Consider the following 20,138-nt stretch of genomic DNA (forward strand, 5'->3'; position numbering starts at 1 on the left):
AAAAGAAAAGAAAGAAAGAAAAAGAAAAGAAAAAAGAAAAAAGAAAAAACTTAGATTTACAGGTAGAAGGATGGGATAAGAAAATCCAAAACTCACTCCAGGTGCCACTGTGAGTGAAAACAAATTGAAACCCAAGAGAAACACAAGTAAAATAGCTAACAAGGCACTCTTTACTATCCCAAGCCTAAGGTGGTAGTTTCTTGGGAAAGAGGGATATATGGGTGGTTCTGCTAACCTTCCTCATCTGCACCAAAGAATAAAAAATGACTGGTCACAGGGTCTGCCTCTTCCGGTACCAGCAGGACGTCTAGAGTACGTGAACACCACTTCACAACCTAGGCAACTTCAATGTCCTCTGTATCTGTTTGGGATTAGTTCTAATAATCACAGCCCTCCCTAGAAAGCTTTAGGATGTTGTCCTCTCTCATGTCACAGTCCAAGTCCAAGTTCCTTATATAATCAATGCATCCTAAGTATCAACAAGTACTAGTAAATAAACAAGAACATAGGAATCATGAAAAGCTGGGTGTGGCGGCACACATCTGTAATCCCAGCACTTGGGAGGTTGAGGCAGGAGTATCTGTGAGTTCAAGGTCAGCTGGAATGGCATAGTGAGACCCTGTCTCCAGAAAAGAGAATCATGAAAACAATATATATCATATTTCATGTCTATGACAACTAATGATTTTTAGAAGACTGTATCAAATTAAGGTTTCCTGAAAATCCACATAAGAAATCTCATAACAAAATGTACATATGCTTATTGCTTCTTAGTCTATAAAATGCTCTCCTATTCATGATATCATTTGATGAAAACCTGGAGAGGTAAAACTAATAAGTACTACCACACAAACTCTGACTTAGCAAAGTAAAGCAGCTTATCTAAAGTCAAGCCACACTGTAGTCCCTTGCTTATTCCAACCCTTTTCTCTACTTGTTGCTCCCTCCTGCAGACTCTATGCCCAAAGGCTGTGCACACTCCATACTATCAGTAAGAAATCCTACTCAACAAGAGCCTCAAGGAAATAAAACCACAGAGAAGATGCTCAAAGATGACTAGCTTATTCTATTCAATGAAGTTTCCTCATCAGATTTAGGCAACATTGGCTACAGTGACACATGCATTCCGCTCAGTAAGCATAAGCAAAGCTGCCTGGTCAGCTGGGTCTCCTAAAGTGGTGCAAAGACAATGCCAATGACTGCTCCAAGCAGCCTATCTGAACCTATGAAGGGACCCCTATTCTGCCTTTTGGTTTGCTTTCTCCTAAGACTCTGGCCCCTCTGTAAAGCCAAAGGCTCTTGAAGATTGACTTTGTAGTGGTATCTGCTCTTTTTTTGCAAAGGTATCTCAGATTGCTTCCATTTCTGCTACCCATAACCACTATCCCTCTAGCTTCAATAACATTCAGTAGAAAGGGGCCTCTTCTAAATGTAGTCTGCAGGTGCAGGAGGTGGCCACCAAGTGTTTGCACAGAGCCTCTGCACCACAGAAGGAAATTATGTAGTTGTAAAAGACTAAAAAGGAAACTTCCAGTTACAATGCAATAGCCCCTCTAACAACTGGCCTGGGGTCTTGGGGTTCAGAAGCCTGTATCCCAAAGGAATACTGGACTTCACTTTCTTGCAAATGACAAGGACAATGCTTTCTCCTTCTCTACTTCAACAGCCCCCACCAAGGTAGTGACTCAGGAAACTGTAGGCAAAGGAGAGGCTGAAACCAGATGGTAATAACATTTGAAGAAGAAAAGTGGCTTCTAAGACAGCATCTAAGAAAAAGTAACCCCAAAGCCTTGCAATGAGAGGCTTGATTCAGGTCAGTGCCAACAACAAAGAGGTCCAATTGACCCAAAGACCTCCAAGTTATAAGGAAGCTGTAAGCAGCAACCACACTTGGAACAAACAGAGGACATTATACCAGGGAAATCAGCCACTCAGAACAAGGCCCCAAACAGTGATCAAGGGTCCAGGACTGAGTCCAATCCATGGGCAGTGGCAGTGGCAAAATCTAGATTCTGCTCAAGGCAGGGTCTTTATGCAAATAAAACTGACAGAGAGATCCAGTTTTCTGGATGGGGGCCAAGGTGGGAAGGAGAAGGTTTTTGGTAAAGGCAAAAGGCAGGCCAAGGTTTTTTTACAATCCAGAGCCACGCTGAAAGCAAGCCAACAGTTCCAGATCTGAACTCTCAAGAGAGATCAAGGACAAAAAAGGTAGAGAGGGAAGAGGAGAAAGGCTGCAGGAACAACAGCTCAGTGGAGCCAAGGAAGGAGGGTAATACCACCAAGCAAAGAAAAATTCAACAGAGAAAAACATGGTTGTCAAGCTGGGCGGTATGAATGTGGAGATGCACAGAAAACACAATCTTTGTTGTACTGGGAAATAAATAATAGTTGTACAAGCAGCAATGGGCAAAGGGAGAAAGCACAGCATCTGCAAAGACCCAGAAGGATCTAACTATAAGATTCCTTTTTTGGTTGGCATGGGTGAACTAACTACACAAGGAGACTAGTAGAAGATGAGGCTGGATATCCTGACAAGGCCTGGATCAACATGAGCTTTTTATGATAAATCAGAGATCTGGAACTTTATCCAGAGTCAGATGCCATTAGAAAACAAGGACAAACCCTCGTCCTTATAGCAATCATCTGCTGAGCACCTACTGTGTAATGGACAACAATCAGGATGTGAAGATAGGTACAAAAGGTCAGCAGCAACCTTCAGCTCATACTCAACTCCACGCATTGCATGCTGGCAGGGAAATGTCCTGTGTGTTTCTCACACCCCTCATGAACACAGGCTGGGCAATATTTTCCTTCATTTCCTAAAGGTTTCTTCCATACAATCAGGATAAATGTTTACTGAGGAAATACACATTTTACTTGTTTGGTTTTTGTTTGACGGTTTGTTTTTGTTTGTAACACTAAGAATCAAAGCCCAGGACCATATACTCTAGTCTCTCATACATAGGCAAGTACTCTTATCACTAAGCTACACCTCCAATTCTGTGTTCTATGTTTTCTAAGGATCTTTTCTAAACAGTAAGAGCAAAGCATGATCAAACATATTTTCAGTCATCACTTCAGCAACTGTATGGGGGCATCTGGGGTGAGGTCAAGCCAGAGACAAGGGGTTACCAACTATGGGGCTATTGCTATAAGTAGGCACCAGATAATGGAAGTCCAAGCTCAAGTGGTAGAGACCAAGGTAGCTGTATCCCCTGGCCAGCCAATCAGGCCCAATCCTCTCAGCCTTCCCTATCTACCCACTACCGCCTCCTTAAACACTCACTGTCTTCTGTTCTCACTTGAAACCTCTACTTGATTTACTTTCACCATGGGACAGCTGTTTTCAAGGTCAAATGCCACAAAAGACAGCTGGTCGGCTCCAGGATGACCTTGGACAAGGCTTGGGGCAGTCATACTTCTTCAGAGTGTACTGGTGATGCAAGAGGTCACTGGGGCTTTAAATCAGTGCTGTTGGGTTTCTTGTGGCTGAGAGAAAACAGCCAGAAGCACCCTTGCTATGAAGGCTGACAGCTGCCTGCACCAGAACTCACAACCTGCAGCTGTGTGGAGTCTGATTGTGGGTTAGCAAGCATCTGGGCACCAGTGCTGGGTTTGATTCACAAATTTGCCACCACATCTATAATGGCGCTGTGTTGCTCTACCATCTCAAATGGTTAAAATAAGGCAACAGGTCTGATCTATACTTAAAACCTATAACAGAAGTATAGAACAGATTGAAACCCAAAATACTGTTTTTGTATGGCACTTTACAGTTTACAAGCACCCTGATACGTCTCATTTGTGTCTTTCCATAATCTTGTGGGCAAGGAAGTACATTATTATTACACCTAGTTTATATGTGAGAAAAAAGGGATAGAGCAGAAACCCCAACCTAGGTCTTGCTCCACATTCAAGATTCTCTCTGGCCATCAACCTCCAATTCTAACCAGCCCAATGGTTTACTATGAATTAACTTTGTCCCAATCTTTGCTAAAGCTATCCTTTGCTAGCCACTTTTACTCACAAGACACTGTCCCAGAACCTGGACAGGGTCACTAGATCTCTGTTGGACCCAATATTGTAGTTGGTAAAGTGTCGAGCTGATTAGTTTTGGGATCCGTGCTGGGGACTGCTGAAGCTCCCTTCACACCAAGGCCTGGTGAAGTACACCTCTGTGCGTGTCTGGGTAGGTCACAGGGTGTGGCCTTGGCACTGCTCCCCTGCTCCACTTTGCAGCCACCATGACATGAGCAGCTCTGCTTTAACACTCTCCTCTACCAAGATGTTTCTGGAGCCAGCTAATCCCAGATTAAATCCCCTTAAAAATGTTAACCAAATTAATTCTTTCTTCCTTTAAATTGTAGGTATCAGGTATCCTGTCCAACAACAGGAAAGTTGACTAATGTGTTCAACTATCACCAGTGCTGGCCAGAGCCCAGAGTCCAGGATCACAACCTGAGCAGAAGTCTCTAAAGAGAAAGCTGTCGGACTGTGGGGCTGGCAATAGGACTGAAGAGCCTGGGAGTCAGGTACAGCCATTCAGTTCTGTCATTACCCTGTGACTTTCAGTTTGCATTTGCTTTCTTTCTGAACATGTTACCTTGCCCCCAGAATGAGAATAGCAACATCCGCCACTGTCTTCTCTCATTTCTAAACTAAACTCTACTCTGGATGGCCCCACAACAGACTAAAGCGAACTAGGCCCTTCCTAGTATCCTCCCAGTACTAACCTCTTCACCAGCAAATAGTATGTACTTCAATCTAACTAGGAAGATTTAACCACCCAACATAAGCTTGCATATTGTTGAGCATACTTCTAACATTAGTTTGTACTCAGCCTGGCTCTAATTACACAAAGACAGGAAAGACCATGTCCACTCTTCAAAGAACTCTAAGTCTGATTTAGAGATGGATATAATAACTACCATATTACTAGTAAATACTGTATTGTAGAATTGGGCAGCAAACTTATCTTTTACTTAAGAATTCTTGGTGCTTTGCACTGTACATGGCCCACAACAGGATAAAGATTTGTTCAATAAGTAAAACTAATGTCAACACAATGACAAAGAATACATACATTTCAATGAAAATATCTTCCGTACCTCAAAATTGCCACCTTCATATATCCTAAATTAAAAGAAGAGAAAGTGGGGGTTCGTTCCCCAGCACCACATGCCACATCGGTCCTGCCCCCGGGGACACTGAGCCAGCCACAGAGACAGCGTGTGGTGGCGCGTACCTGTAATCCCAGCTCTTGGGAGGCTATAAGGAGGCAGATCACTATGAGTCCAATCTAGTAGTGAGACCCTGAATACCCTGTAGACCCTTGCCTAAAAATACAAAAGAAAGAAAGAAAGAAAGAAAGAGAGAGAGAGAGAGAGAGAGAGAGAGAGAGAGACAGAGAGAGACAGAGAGAGAGAGACAGAGAGACAGAGAGAAAGACAGACAGACAGACAGACAGACAGACAGACAGACAGAACAACCCTCCTTCTTATGGGAACTAACCATCTTCAGTGATCTCAGCACTACCTCTTCTCTCCACAGGACCTGGTTCCAACCCTCACACACACCTGTGCAGCTCTGTTCATATGCATTTCCTCTCTCTCAGACATGCTTTATTTGCTTGTTTGTTTGTTTGTTTGTTTGTTTGTTTGAGACAAGGTCTCATTAGGTAGTTCAGGCTGGCCTTGAACTCATTAGGTAGCCCAAGCTATCTTTGAATGTGTGGTGATCCTCCGGGCCTCCACCTCCAGAGTGCTGGAATTACAGATGTGTGCCGCCACACCTAGCCTGCAGTTGCCATGCTTCTACCTTGGCTTCTACCTTTCCCATAAATTTGCTCTCAGAAGTCTCTGTCCCCAACCTCCCTTACTTTACTGTTGAAGTTTCTTCAGCTTCTGGGACACCTTTCCCCTCCCTTATCAATACTCGGTCTCTGCATAGCTGCAGCTCTTCCTCTGCTTTCTTCTTAAAAGCAAGTCCTTGCTAGTTACTTTACATTAAGTCTCTTGAGGACTAATTTGACATCAAGATTTCCAGTTCAGGAAGGCTTTCCAGTCATCACTCCCTATTCTAATCCTACAGAATCCAAAAAGCCACAAGGACTGAAAATGCAACACCAAAAAGGTCCCCAAGGACATGGGATGAGATCAACATATTTTTGTCCTGATTCTCCACTGTCTTTGTCACACTCTGCTCGTCCTGCAATGAACTTATTCTTGCTACTAACTCACAAACTCCTCAGAGAAGAACTGTTCCATTCTCCTCCACTTCCACCACCCTGCTATGGTGGCACTTAAGAGACAGGCATACCCAAGCAACTCGTGGATTAAACCGAAGGTAAATATGCACAAAAGTCTGTGGTGAACTGGGAAGCACCAAAGGACCGTGAACCTTACCACCACTGGCCTTTGTAAGAAACTCCAGGACACAGTATAGGGTCAGTGCTTACCTGTGCTGGTTCTTCAGGGCATCTGAGGCCCAAATACCTACAAATGTGCAAATACCTCTTTCTGAACTGGCCTGCAGCTGAGAAGCACAGATTGAAGAGAAGTAGAAGGAAAAGAGGAAAACCACTTTCCCTCAAACCACTTCTTTCATTCATTTTTTAGAATCAGCAAACTTGCTAAGCACCTACAAGGAGCCAGGGGCTGCTGCAGACACTGAGAATACAGCTTTGAGTATGACAGATCAGCCCCTAGTGCTCCTGGACTTTACATCTTAGGAATAAGAGCAGAATGATAAACATAAAGAAGTAAGAAAAGACTAGGTAGCAGTTAATGCCTTGCTGTATCACATCTTTTACCACCTGCTTGCAACAGGACAGCCTTTTCTGGTAGCTCTCTCTTCTGAGCATTCCTATAGACAGATCCAGTCTACTGTTTTGGGGTTTATGTTATTTATTTCCCTGTTCTGTCAGCAGCTGCAGCACAGATGTGCTAGAGTTTCTACTCTTCAAAGGAATATTTTTTTTGCATGGACACTGGTATCCATTTTAAGCACTGCTGCTTACAGCAGCTTTCCATAGAGAGCTCTAAAATACTAGCCTTGCTGGGCATGGTGGCACTGGCCTGTAATACTTGCATTTGGGAAGTGAGGCAGGAGGACTGCCATGAGTTTGAGGCCAGTCTGAGTATAGTGAGTTCAAGGCCAGACTGAACTACATAGTGAGACCTTATCTCAAAAAATTAAAAAATTAAACATAAAACACCAGGCCCTGCTGCAGGACATATCTGGACTCCTAAGACCCCACAATCGGAGACCTCAGGCTCCTCTAGGAATGGCAGTGATGCTCTGGGATACTAAGCAGACAGCCACTTGGGAATGCTTTTCCAGGTTGTGTTCAATTCTGTCAGAGCCCTCCGGACTCAGCTGACTGCTGGTGGTAGATTTCTGTGTTATTTAGGGCACTGAAGTCCCACAATCTTGACACAAACTTAAAATTAGAAATGCATTAAATATAGGAAAGAAGGAAGGTCATTGAGGAAAGGCAGCCTTCCGAGGGAGCTGCAGGACAAAGACACCCTGGAAACTTCCAGGTTCATTAATGGGTTTTACACAGCATTCCAGCGGTATTTCTCCTTCAGAAATAACACTGTGGAAAGCGTAGGGGACTGGCTCAAACCTCGGCTAACACAGCCGAGTGAGTGACTCTGCAAACTAAAAATAGCTTCTTTCCCACTCATTCTGACAGATTTCACTTAGACCCTGTGCACAGGTTGATCCTCTAACAGTTTTAGTCCTGCAACAAAATGAGGGCTGATGGCATTTGGGCTTGACAACTACCCAATCTCTGGTTCAACGCTTATCTGTTTTCTACATTTCCAGCTCCAACAACAGCAAGTGTGCATGCACATACACTGACGCACATGTACACGTGCACGTACACACTGGGTTTGGTGTTCCTCAACCCAATGTGGCCAGGATTTAAACCAGGAACATGACTCAGAACTGTGGCTGCAGACTGAGCCCGGAGAAGGCCCTTAGAAACACTGGCAATTAGGCTGTTTGTCTTGGAGCGTCTCTGAATTTCCAGCCAGCCTCTGTGGACATGTTTCCTCCATTATAAAATAGAGATGATCCTTCCTCTTCTGACCTATTTCACAGCATCATGGGGTATCAGATGAGACAACCTAGGTGAAAGTTGCCCTCCTCTGTTCCCACACTAAGTGATGGGACAGGTGAGTGAGTCAGGCAGGCAGCCACACAGCAAAAGGAGACTCAAGCACTGAAATGTGTGCACATCCAGATTGCATCAGGAGCCAAGAGCAGACCTAGAGGCATGGCTTCAAATCATGTTCTCCTTTGACATGGAATGCCCTTTTTTGTTTGTTTGTTTGTTTGTTTGGTTGGTTGGTTGGTTGGTTGGTTGGTTGGTTGGTTTGGTGGAACTGGGGATTGAACTCAGGCCATTGAACTTGCCAGGCAAGTGCTTATTCTACTGAGCCATCTCCCCGACCCCTGCCTTTCCACCTTGCTACATTCCTACTCACTTTTAACAATGCAGTTGAAGTACCACCTCTTTTTTGCATCTTTGGAATTAGTCCTTCCCTCTTCACTGCTCCCTGTGCCTTTTGTACCTACTGCTTATCAGATTTGCAACACTTTTTACTCTGTATAATATCTTGTTTGCTTATATAGCTGGAAATTTTTTGAGATTAAAGACTGTATTTTTAATCACTATATCCACCTTCCCACTTTCTACTATTATGTGACTAATACTGGCCCACAGTAGATATTAACCAATGTTTATGGAGTTTAATATTGAAAGAGCAAGATCTCAAAGTCAAGAAGGAGGAAAATGTCTGAGACTGAGGACAGCAGAAAAGGTAGACACACAAAAAACTAGTGGAGATAATGTGGGCAAGGCAATGTCACCATGGTTCACACCATGCAATAAGGGCACAACCATAGGAACAAGAGGCACAGCTAAACAAGACCAGGCAGGAATCTGGTCCTACAAACCAGAAGGACTGAACAGAGAACAAGGGAACCCTTTTGAGATCCAGGCAAATATCACAGTAAGCTCTACATTCAGCTGAATTGCGAATAGGAACAAGGGCAGAGAACAGACCCAGGGCAGAATCAGAGCAAAGCTGAAGTAGTATTAAAACCCGGCAAATCTAAATAAGCTAACATTCCCAGGTCTGCCAAAGCTGAACTAGAAGCTAGAATTAGTGACCCTAAGAACTGAGAAACTGCTAGGCATGGTAGAATTTACCTGTAATTTCAGTACTCTGACAAGAGTCAAGAGTCATTTTCCTCCTTCTTGACTTTGAGATATTGCTCTTTCAATATTAAACTCCAGATATTGAGGTAGAAGGATCTCAAACTTAAGCCCAGTCTGAGCATCATAGCAACTTAGTAAGACCTTGTCTCAAAAACTAAAAGTAAAGGAGGGGTTGGCTGGGGAAGTAGTTTAGCATGAAGGGTTCAGGTTAAATTCTCAAAACTACTAATTATTATTATTATAATTAATATCATCGTTATTAAAAGAAAACAAACTGACAAACTGCAGAAGCCAAAGTCATTACAAATTTAAATAGTGATCACTTCCATTAAGTAGAATAAGAGATGGAAGAGACATAAGATCTACAAAAAATATTGAGTCATCTGATTCTACATATGGGGAAAACAAGAACTAAGCAGGGAAGGGGACTTATCTAAACTCACTCAGAAAAGATCAATGCTAGAACACAAGTCTGCTAACTCCCAATCTAGATCTTATCCCCTCAGGGGTTTCCTTTCAACAGGTCTCCTGATGGCTCCACTAACACACCAGACACCCAACTCTAGCTGTTTCAGAATCTCAGGGAGCCCCCGGTGTAGCCACGAAGCATACATTCTTCTGCTTAAGTGTACAATGCAGGTTTTAAACTCTGGGTGGAAGACAAATAAATGTCCCACAGGAAACATGCACATAGCATCCCACCTTGCACTTAGAAAGCAAAAAGCCACTGCTGCACACATTTCCTGTTCAGTAGCAAAATCCTATTCACATACACCTCATACTGACACATGCATAGGTGGATAAATATGAATCCAGAGAAATATATCAAATTATAGCCTTTGCTCCTACATCATCATCCCCAAGATCTTAAGAAAACAGTTCAACAGGAAAGAGATTGACTGTAGAATTCACACAGTGATTAACAAATTTCAAAAAGAAAAAAAATGATCTAAATGCCCAACATCCGGTTTGCAAAATCCCAGAACCTTCTAATCATGTAATATTATTACATAGCCACCCTAAGTGACCATTTTAAAGACCAAGAGGAAACACAGCAAAACACCTGTGATAAAATAAATGAAGACAACATACAAAATGTCCTGTAAGTATTAACACTACAGTCTTATAGAAGTATGTACATGTACATATGCAAAAAAGAATTTAGTTATGTTAAGGTGGTAAGATTATGGTGGATTTATTAATTATCATGATATAAAATGGTCTCTGTGGAATTATTTAGTATCTGTCCAATCAAAAGGAGACGGGGGCGGGGGAAGAGAAAGACCCAATCTAGAACTAAGAAAGGGCCCAGAGAATCAGAGCTAGGATGCGAAGCAGAAATTGAAAACCAACCTACATACCCAGAAGGAGGAGGCCCTCTTAGGCCCCTGAGGAAGGAAAGCCCTCCAGGTATGGACAGGGTTGTAATTAGTGTGATGCTAATTACAGAAGCTTTACTAGATTATTTTTTTGATAGACTCTGAATGAAGACTGAATTCCTTCATTAAGGTGCAGAGGCACATTTCCTCTGTGGCCATTCTTCTCAAAAACCTAACCTTTTTTTTAAAAAAGAGCAGCAAAGTAAAATTTAGTAAGAGCAACATTCATGGAGAAATTAAGACTCCTGCCTTAAATGCAGAAATTCAAACCAATTCAGAGAACCATATCCAGAGAAGTTTGAGTAAGCAACAGAACTACAATGTTTTCTACACTGGGAAACATAAACAGAAGTTTAAGACATTTCTCTCAGGACTAAAGGCTCCCCAGATCCCATCCCAACCCATCTTTCTAATATTTCCTCAAAACTGCCCCATGCTCCAGGCAAATTTAGCCATCAGCGGTCCTCAAAACATCTTCATATTCCTACCCCTCTGACTTTCAAGCTGTTCAACTACCTAAAAGCCACCTTAGCTGCTACAACTGCTTGCTCAAGTCTGACTCATCCTCTAAAGCACAGCTCAGAGCCATGTCATTCTCAAAGCCCAGTCTAGCCAATGTACCCCAAATGCATTTCTCATTGCTCTCATTGTACAGAGTACAGTACTCTAAAGGAGTTACACAATCTGCTTTATGGTATCATCACTCAGGTAACTGGAGAAATGATTTTTCTACCATATTAAGTCATGAGCGCCTTAGGGACAAAGACTCTTTCGGATTCCTACATGGAACCAATCATGAAGCCTGGCATACAGCAACCCTTACTAAACATATCACTGGAAAACAAGAGAAAAAGACACACTGCTTCTGCGGGGAGTCACCTCCTACCTCTGCAGCTCCCATCAGGCAAGGCAGAGACGAAGGTGTGCAGTTCTCTGGTCCTGAGCAGGGGCAGAAAGAATCCTGCTTTTCCAGTTTCCAGTCTTCTTGAGTGTCCAGATTCCTCCCTAGTTGACCATAGTCTGCTCGGCCCCACGTAAACACCTTGCCAGTTTCTAAAAATAAACATTATTTGAATTAAGGCTACATTCCACAGTGGTACTTTCATGGAGAGGCAGTGAGTTACTAGAGAAAATTTGCTTTAGTACTAACTACTCTGTACAAGAGCCTTCCTATCTTCTTGTAAAGAAGGGGACTTCATATTATTACAGCTAAGGAACTGAGGTTCAGAGAGATTAAGCCATTTGCCAGAATCAAACAAGTGGTAAGTACCAGGGCAGGAATGAAACAGGCTGATTCTAAAGCCTATGCTCTTGCCCTATATACAGCCAAGGATATTACTGCAGATACACTTAATCTCTCATATGGCTACACACACCCTTCCTTGTGCTTTGCCTTGATACCTGTTCTCAGGCTCTGCCACTTCTCACCCCACCCAGGGCCCCTTTACTCTCACTGGAGTTCTCCACACCTCAATCTTCTAGGTCCTTATTCTTAATAGCTGCTTTTTTTGTGTTCTCCTCTATGTAAATAAGAGGACCTCTCACAGAGGAGCAATCCTAAGCATCCCAGGGCAAGCATCAATGTGTACCGGAAGAAAGGCAGTGAAAGAAAAAAAAGGACAAAATCATTCAGAGCCAGACAAACAGTTGGCTCCCCATCACAAGAGAAGCTGGCCAGTGTGAAGATCACAGAGAAAAACCAAGTTTGGAAAAGGAGACATCGACTTTCTTCTCCAGATAAGAGAAAATTCACCAAACTCTCTCAGTTGCACCAAGTGCCACATTTGTTATTTCAACAGAAATGCTAAATCTGATGAGGCATAGATTATTAACAGATTCTCTGCAATAAATATGCATAACCATGTGCGCTGTATAAAGTCTTTATACATGTTTATTTTAACAATGAAAAACTTTGCTTAAAAGAGAAAACACCAAGTAATGCATATTAAATTTAGACAAATCTACTACATGTTCTATGTTTGGTATCAAAGCTTCATCTGGCCCCACATTCAACACATGGCTTAAGAGTGTCAGCTTAAAACAACTACAGACTCGTGGGGGTAACATCAGAATATCACCGGGAGACAGGGTTGGCACGGATGCAGTTCTCAAGCTTGACCTGCTTGCAGACACTGAGGAAAACACCAGCTTGACCTGCTTGCAGACACTGAGGTAAACACCAATCACCTGACCTCGGAGCCTCAAAGAGGGAGCAAAGCCTGAGCACCCCAGGGAGCTTGGTATGGCAGGGGAACCAGGCATGGGTCCACTCAGGCCACAGCTTCACACAGCAGCAGATGCTGCTCCTCTCACTACTGATGGCCTGTCCCACCTGGTAAACTCTGACTCATCTTCTGGAGCCCAACTCATGTGTCACTTGCTCTCTGAAACCTTTCTTAACTCCCCAATTCTCCCCAGATAGGGGTAAAACTTACCTTCCTATAAGGCCCTTTGTTACTGTACTCATCAGCTACTAAACTGCCATTCAACAAACAACATTTTCCCTTCACTTATGCAGGATCAGACTGAAAAATGTCCATGTATCCAGAACCCTCGAAGCACTGAAAGCTGGCAAATTGTCCTTCCACCTAAGCTGGCTAGGGCTTATAATCAGACGGCCCTAAAAAGAAGTCCAAGAAGCCAGACGATAAGGCTGTGGCTTCTTACACAGCCCTAACATTCCTCAGCTGGGCAGAAATAGAAAGCTGTTATCCGCAAGAACACAGAAAGAATTTCTTCTCACAAACTGTCCAATGAATCCTGTCTTTCATATCAAGCAAAACATCTTAAAACTTTCTGATACTGATGTCCAAGACTGCCAGAATACAGTGCCACCATTACTACATCTCCAACAGCAATTCAACCATCCCAGTTATGTGGCACTTTTCACCTTCAAAGCACTTTACAAAGATTAAGTAATTAATCTTTATGCTCTCTAGGAAGCCCACGATGATCTGGTAGAGACAAGCCTAGAAACCAGGCCAACTCCACATTCAGCCTTCAGTCTCCAGACTAAGCATGGTGCCCTCTTTGAACCCACCTGTCTGTTTCTCCCCAAAACATACTCTGCTTCAGAAGCCTCACCAGCAATATGGAACATTCTTATTTCTCTTTTCCTTTAAACAGGCATTTATGGACCACCTCATCTATTTCAATCAATCCTCATAATAACTCTGAACAGAAATTTAGTTTATTTTGCAGATGAGCTTACGTGACTTGAAAGGTCAAATGACTTAGTCCAATTCAAACAACCAGCAGGTGATGAAATCAAGATTTACTGTATGTCTTCTGCCTCCAAGTCCAGCGGTGTCTACGACTGCACAGCTGTTGCCACAAACAGACAAAACTTGGTGGATGAGACAGCCATGTTTACAACATTTGAGGACAAGGCACCAGATTAAATGGATATGCTCTGTCTGCCACCCAGCTTTCCTCACTAGAATGACCTCCCTAAGGAGCCCACATCGCACTCAGGACTATCACTGCTGAAATAAAGGCATTCAACACATGGATTATGATTTTATGTCACCTTGAGTAAAAGAAAATGATGAATCTACACATTAAAAAGAAGTTCATTAATGCACTGTAGATAAATGTCTGCCTCGAGCTAAAGCATGCTGTCAAATCGAAGGAGATTCAGATCATAAATTTCACAAATGAATTTTTCCTTAAAGAATTATACATTACTAAGATAAAAAATAGCTATATAAATGTCATCTAAAAAGTATAGGTATGTGTCTCTGGATAAATGATAAATGTGAGAAATGACAAAACAGCTCAAAACAAAGTCAGCAAATGAAATATAAAGACACGTCCATGTAAGAATTAACAGAATAACTATAGAACCAAGAAATAACATTACAACCAGTCTCAATGCAATATAGAAAACAACGGGGCCCAAATGAGTAGTACTAGCAAAGAACATTTAGGGAGTTTAGAGGCAGCATTTTAAGCTAGAATTGTCCTGGTAGATTTGACAGAACATGTGGCATTTAAGGTGAACTTTTGTATAAGAAAAGAAAATGGGAAAATGAAGGAGGATACCACAGGAACAGGGAGAAAGATGAGTAATAACAAGGTAATCAAAAGGTACAAAGCAGAACAGGAAAGTGAAGGGGGTCCTGGGAGGGAGGCTGGCAGGGAGGGCAGGGTTGCCAAGGTAGGCAGGTAGGCAGGGGGTCTGGATCGCCCCTTCCACAACACAATCCACAAGCTTGGTGCTTCCTCTTCTCTCTCAGTACCACATTCCTTTCACATATTAACATTTGTACTTCCATTTATTTATGATAATGTACCCTTGTATTTTACACATTTACATTATTTACAAATTTACCCTTAGGCCCGGGGAGATGGCTCAGTAGGGTAAGTGCTTCCCTGGCAAGCGCTAAGGGCCCGAGTTCAATCCCCGGTTCTGAAAAAAAAAAAAAAAAAAGCTTGGGCTGGGGTGATGGCTCAGTAGAATAAGTGCTTCCATGGCAAGCACAAGGGCCTCAGTTCAATCCCCGGTTCCAAAGGAAAAAATAAAAAATAAAAAATAAGCAAAAAACAAATTTACCCTTACTCAAAAATATACAGGATAAGGCATACTCAAAAAACAAAAAATGTAAAAGAATGCAACAAAAACATTAAAAAAACCATGAGGCTCTCTTACCACAACCGGGCAGCTGGGCTTGCACGCTCACTTAGGGGCTGCTGTGACTACATATAAGGGGCCGCACACTGAGCAAGAGCGGGGCCATGCAAGAGGAGTGTGTCTGGGGTGGCAGCTGTGGCGCAAGACTGAAGGAAGGCAACATCTCTGCAGACCTGCCCCTTGCTAGGCACTGTTTTATGCACCCTCGGTAGTGTCCTGTTTATTCCTCCAAAGGCCTCAGAGGTGAGTACTCTTCCATCTACATTCTACCAGCAGGGAATAGGCACTAAACCCAAAACACAGAAGCAATAAATGAAAAGGAGAGAAATTGGGGCCAAAAGTAGGGTGAGAATCAGAAAAAAGGGAAAGTTTTCAGAGCTTGGTACCTCATTAGATGTGAGAAAAAGAACAGGAAGACATGAACACCAGTCTGAGATTTCGGGATTTCAGAATGAGTAGGAAGGTGGTGGTGCCACTAAAAGAAGTAAATGAAGGGGTAGAGATGATGGAGCAAGGGTCTTGCCAATGAAAAGCACAAAATATTACTTTATTACCAAATTATATAACCCTCCTAGGAACTCTTGCAAACATACTATCAAACAGCCAAATATAAATCAGGGAGAGAGGAAGCAGAAAAACTACCTGGGCTGGAAGGTAAAGGTGGGCCTGCAGCCACAGCACACCCAGAAGCTACTCACTCTAGCACTGGCTGAGTTCCTCAGGAAAGACACTTCTCTCCTGTCCCAGGAAAGGGGTCCTGAAGGTGACAGGAGTACAGAATCAAACCAGGAAACGCAGAGTCATGGACAAGAACACAATGGAGTCAGCAAACAGAAGTGGATGCTAGAAAAGGAAAACCCATGGGTCCCATGGAAACAAGCGACCTCATCAGTCTCTCTAAACCCTCATCTCCCAGGATGCTACGAGGCCTTCAATACCCATGAGAAGGAGGGTGCTCGCTATGGATGAGTTTGTTACATTTATAACTCATCTTTTCATAAATTCTAGTTACTCTTGGAGTTATTCATCCTAAACCCTTAGAAGGTGAGACTGACTTCTGTAGCTCACTCTTTATTCTGACATGTTGAAACTTTATACAAAAAGCACAGGATGGCAATAACCAAGGCCTATTTTAACCCAGTACTAATAGCCCAAGAGTGAGCCCTCTTTCTGTGTAAGGAACAGAAGAGGGAAGGAAAAAGATGGGAGCACAGGTTCTGAAAGCAGTCACACTGGCACCATGCCATGCTGCCCCAGCCCTCTGTCCTCTCTGTCCCCGCTGTGTCTACTCCCCTGACCCCATTCAGCGAGTCAACGCCTACTCACTCCAGTTCTGCTGACTCCCCAGCCAGAGCACATTCTTCTGCCCAATAATCCCAGGAACCACAGGCCACCTTTTGGGAGCTCTTATCCCAGTCTGTAAGCACATATTCTTTAGCAGAACTGTCTCGGCCTCCAGAAGCCAGGTACATGACAGCAGGGCTGTCTGCTCTTATTCATCCCTGTGGCCTCAAATGCCCAGCACAAAGTAGATACTCAAATTGTTGCCTGAATGAACAAATGAATCTGCCTTTTTATCAGTCCACCTACTTGCCATTCATCCCTACTGCACTTCATCATTCACTGGCTCCAAAATGTTCAGCAAATTATTCAATGCCTCTAAATCTCATCTAGAGAATGTTATAGCATCTCAGTGTGGGCTGCTGCAAGAATAGTTTTGCATGAGGCACATGGTACGTAGTGGCAAATATTAACCATTCTTAGTATTATTCTCCCAAACTAAACAATACAGAGTAACTATGACATCCAATAAGGATTCCATGGTCCCAAAAAGTTCTTACTAATTTATTACACAGTCTCAGCCAACTCTCCTGCCAGGGTCTTAGGGTCAATCCCTCTAATGATAATCAAAAAAGACAAAGACCAAAGAAGATTCTATTTTGGATTTGCATCATGCTAGGAATGGTGGGCACCTATAATCCCAGTACTGAGGAGGCTGAGGCAGGAGGATCACCACAAACTCAAGGCCAGTCTGACATAGTTCAAGACCAGCCTGCATTACACAGCAAGACCCAGTCTCAAAAAAAAAGAAGAAGAAGAAAAAGATTCAAGCATAGTAAGTGGCACGTTGGAGGCATCTGATATAGCATGATACAGATTAATTAAAGCTAGACAAAAAAGTGGGAGAAAAGTAACAATGCAGAAGAGAGGGGAAGCAAGGGGAGCTACAGAAGAAAGGAGGGAGGCAGGAAAAGGAAGAGAGGAAGGGGGGGCAGTTTTATCCCAGGGCTCAGGAGACCTGTACCCTAATCCCAGCTTCTCCTTTAGGCTACATGGCCTTGAACAGGTCTCTTCTCCTTAGGATCCTGGTTTTCCATCTATAAAATGACAGGACTAGAACAGATGGCCTCTTAGACATCTTCCAGCTATAAACTTTAATGTCAAAATGAGTAGTATACAATTTAATTTTACTGGCATCTTTGGAGTCTTCAGTCTGATCGGTATCCTAAAATAAAACATCTCTAATTTCAAAGACCATTCATATCACTGATAATTTAAATAAAAATCAAAGCTTAATTACACAGCATTTCCTATTTCTAGTAAAACATCTTGTTTCCCAAATCATACCTGAATGGTACCACCTAATAAAAAGTTCAGAATTTTTAAAGTTAATAAAGGTATAAAATTTACACACATGGGTTTCCCAACTAAAAAGAGAAGCAGCCTGCAAAGAGAGTAAATAAAAAAAGGAAAGCCTGGGGCAAGCGTTTTCACTGAGAGCTGGCTGTGGAGCACTCTGTTTCAGGCTGTGGGCTACATTACATGAGTCTTGGTGAGTGGTATGAATCCCATTCCACAGACAAAGAGATCACAGAGGTTAAAAGATTTGCCTGAAACACAGAGCTAGTCAGCAGCATGGCCTCACCAATAACTGATACGTGAGGGCATTCAGTTCATGCAAGGCTCTTTACAGATTATCCCATTTAATCCACAGAACTACCTGACGAGTAGGCACTATAATTCTCAAAGCAGAGATGAGCAAATGAATGCACAGGGAGAGGTTAAGTGTTGGGCTCAGAGCCAGCAGCACTTGGTGGCAGACCACGATGGGGCCGGTGGCCTGCACCATAGTTGCTGCCATAGCCACTGTCCTGCAGAGGGCATCCACACCCCTTGACCTCAATCCTACTTTACACATCATCACTGCCTCTTCAAATTTGAGGAGCACAGAGAGCACAGCTGGAGGGGACTGAGTGTCTGTCACCCTTGGTCTGTACAGCAAAGATCAGGTCCCAAAATAGCCAGGCACAAACCTATGATACCAGCTACTCAGGAAGCTGAGGCAGAGGCCAAAGACATAGCTCAGTGGCATAAGTGCCTGCCTGGCAAACATAAGGTCCCAAGTTTGATCCCAGGTACCAAAAAAAAAAAAAAAAAAACAGGAAGCTGAAGAATAATGCCAAGCTCAAGGCCCACATGAGCAACTAAGGGAAACCCTGGCTCAAAATAAAATAATATTTTTTAAAAAGGCATTGGGGGAGAGCTTCCGGCACTCCTGCGCCAGCAGGACCTATTACGGGTCCCAGCCCAGGCGCAACAAGGGTGAGACCCTCTTCCACATCCTTGGAACGCCCCCCACCACTCCACAGCACCTCCCTGACCCTGCCCACCGAGTAGGAATTTCTGCCGCATTCCGGGAACCCCCAGACCCAGTCCTAGCCCAGGTCCGGTGAGTGTGTGGGAGAGCTTCCGGCTACCCTGCACCGGCGAGACCTATTACTGGTCCCAGCCCAGGCACACTGTGGGTGAGACCCTCTTCCACCCCCTTGGGACGCCCCCCACCACTCCGCAGCACCTCCCCCAACCTGCGGCCAAGTAGGAATTTCTGCCACATTCGGGGAACCCCCAGACATAGTCCTAGCCCAGATCCGGTGAGTGTGTGGGAGAGCTGACCTGAAGAGTCAGCTAAGGCCTGGCATATAGGCCTGGGGTGTAACCCTGCAGCTGGAATCCCTGCAGAGAGTGTAGAGGATAGAACCACCCAGCTAGTACAGGAGCAGAAAATCTTGCCAGAGAGGCACAACAGGTTCACCCTCAAGGGCAGCAGCAGGAAAGAGCTGAGCACAGTAGCCAGACCCAAGCCAGCACAGCTGGATAAATCCATACTTTGTAGATCTGCACCTGAACTTCAGTACGGGCTAAGGTTTTAACTACAATGAAGATCTACAACAAAGGTCAGAAGACAGTCCTATACAAAATGACGAGAAGGAAGAAAATGCAACCTCAGAACCCAAGCCCACCCATAACAAGTGCACAGGACACTAACACAGAACAAATTAGGAATCACACAGCTGAAAGCAATGAATCAACTGCTTCTGAAATAAAGAAACAACTGCAGAAAGGTATAGAGGAACTCACATTGGAAAAAAAAAAAAAAGAAATCCCTGAATTAATAACATCTGCAGTAAAGAATCAAATGCATAAACATATGAAGGAAACCCAATGCCTACCCAGAACAAGTGCAGAGGACACTAGCTCAGCTCAAATGCATGATTTAAGAGCATCGATAGTAAATAAGCAACAGCAGAAAGTTATAGAGGAACTCAGAGCAGAATTCTTTTCTGAAATAAAAAAAGAATTCTCAGAACTCATAGCATCTGAAGCAAAGAAGCAACTACAGAAACATAGGGAGGAAACCCAACCTGAAAGAAAACACTGCAGTAAAAGAATTTATAAATGCTCCTAAAGAAGACATTGATAAAAAAAATAGAGAAGATTAGAAAAATGACAGATTCCTTGAATGAGCAATACGGGAAAGAAATAGATCGCATGAAGCAGAGTCAAAGAAATAAAGAGGAAATTAAAATCTCAATCACAAGCTTGCAAAACC

General features: G+C 43.3%; 1 protein-coding gene across 1 annotated transcript in view; it reads right to left on the minus strand.

Annotated features, from left to right (window-relative positions):
• Sergef (secretion regulating guanine nucleotide exchange factor) overlaps positions 1 to 20,138 on the minus strand; it is a 278,435-nt gene that overhangs the window by 189,243 nt on the left and 69,054 nt on the right. Inside the window, exon 8 of the mRNA XM_004634955.2 lies at positions 11,501 to 11,667. Within this exon, the coding sequence (XP_004635012.1) occupies positions 11,501 to 11,667 (167 nt within the window). The remainder of the gene's footprint in view (positions 1 to 11,500; positions 11,668 to 20,138) is intronic.

Source organism: Octodon degus, unplaced genomic scaffold (assembly GCF_000260255.1).
Source record: "Octodon degus isolate 3935 unplaced genomic scaffold, OctDeg1.0 scaffold00067, whole genome shotgun sequence".
Lineage (NCBI taxonomy): Eukaryota > Metazoa > Chordata > Mammalia > Rodentia > Octodontidae > Octodon > Octodon degus.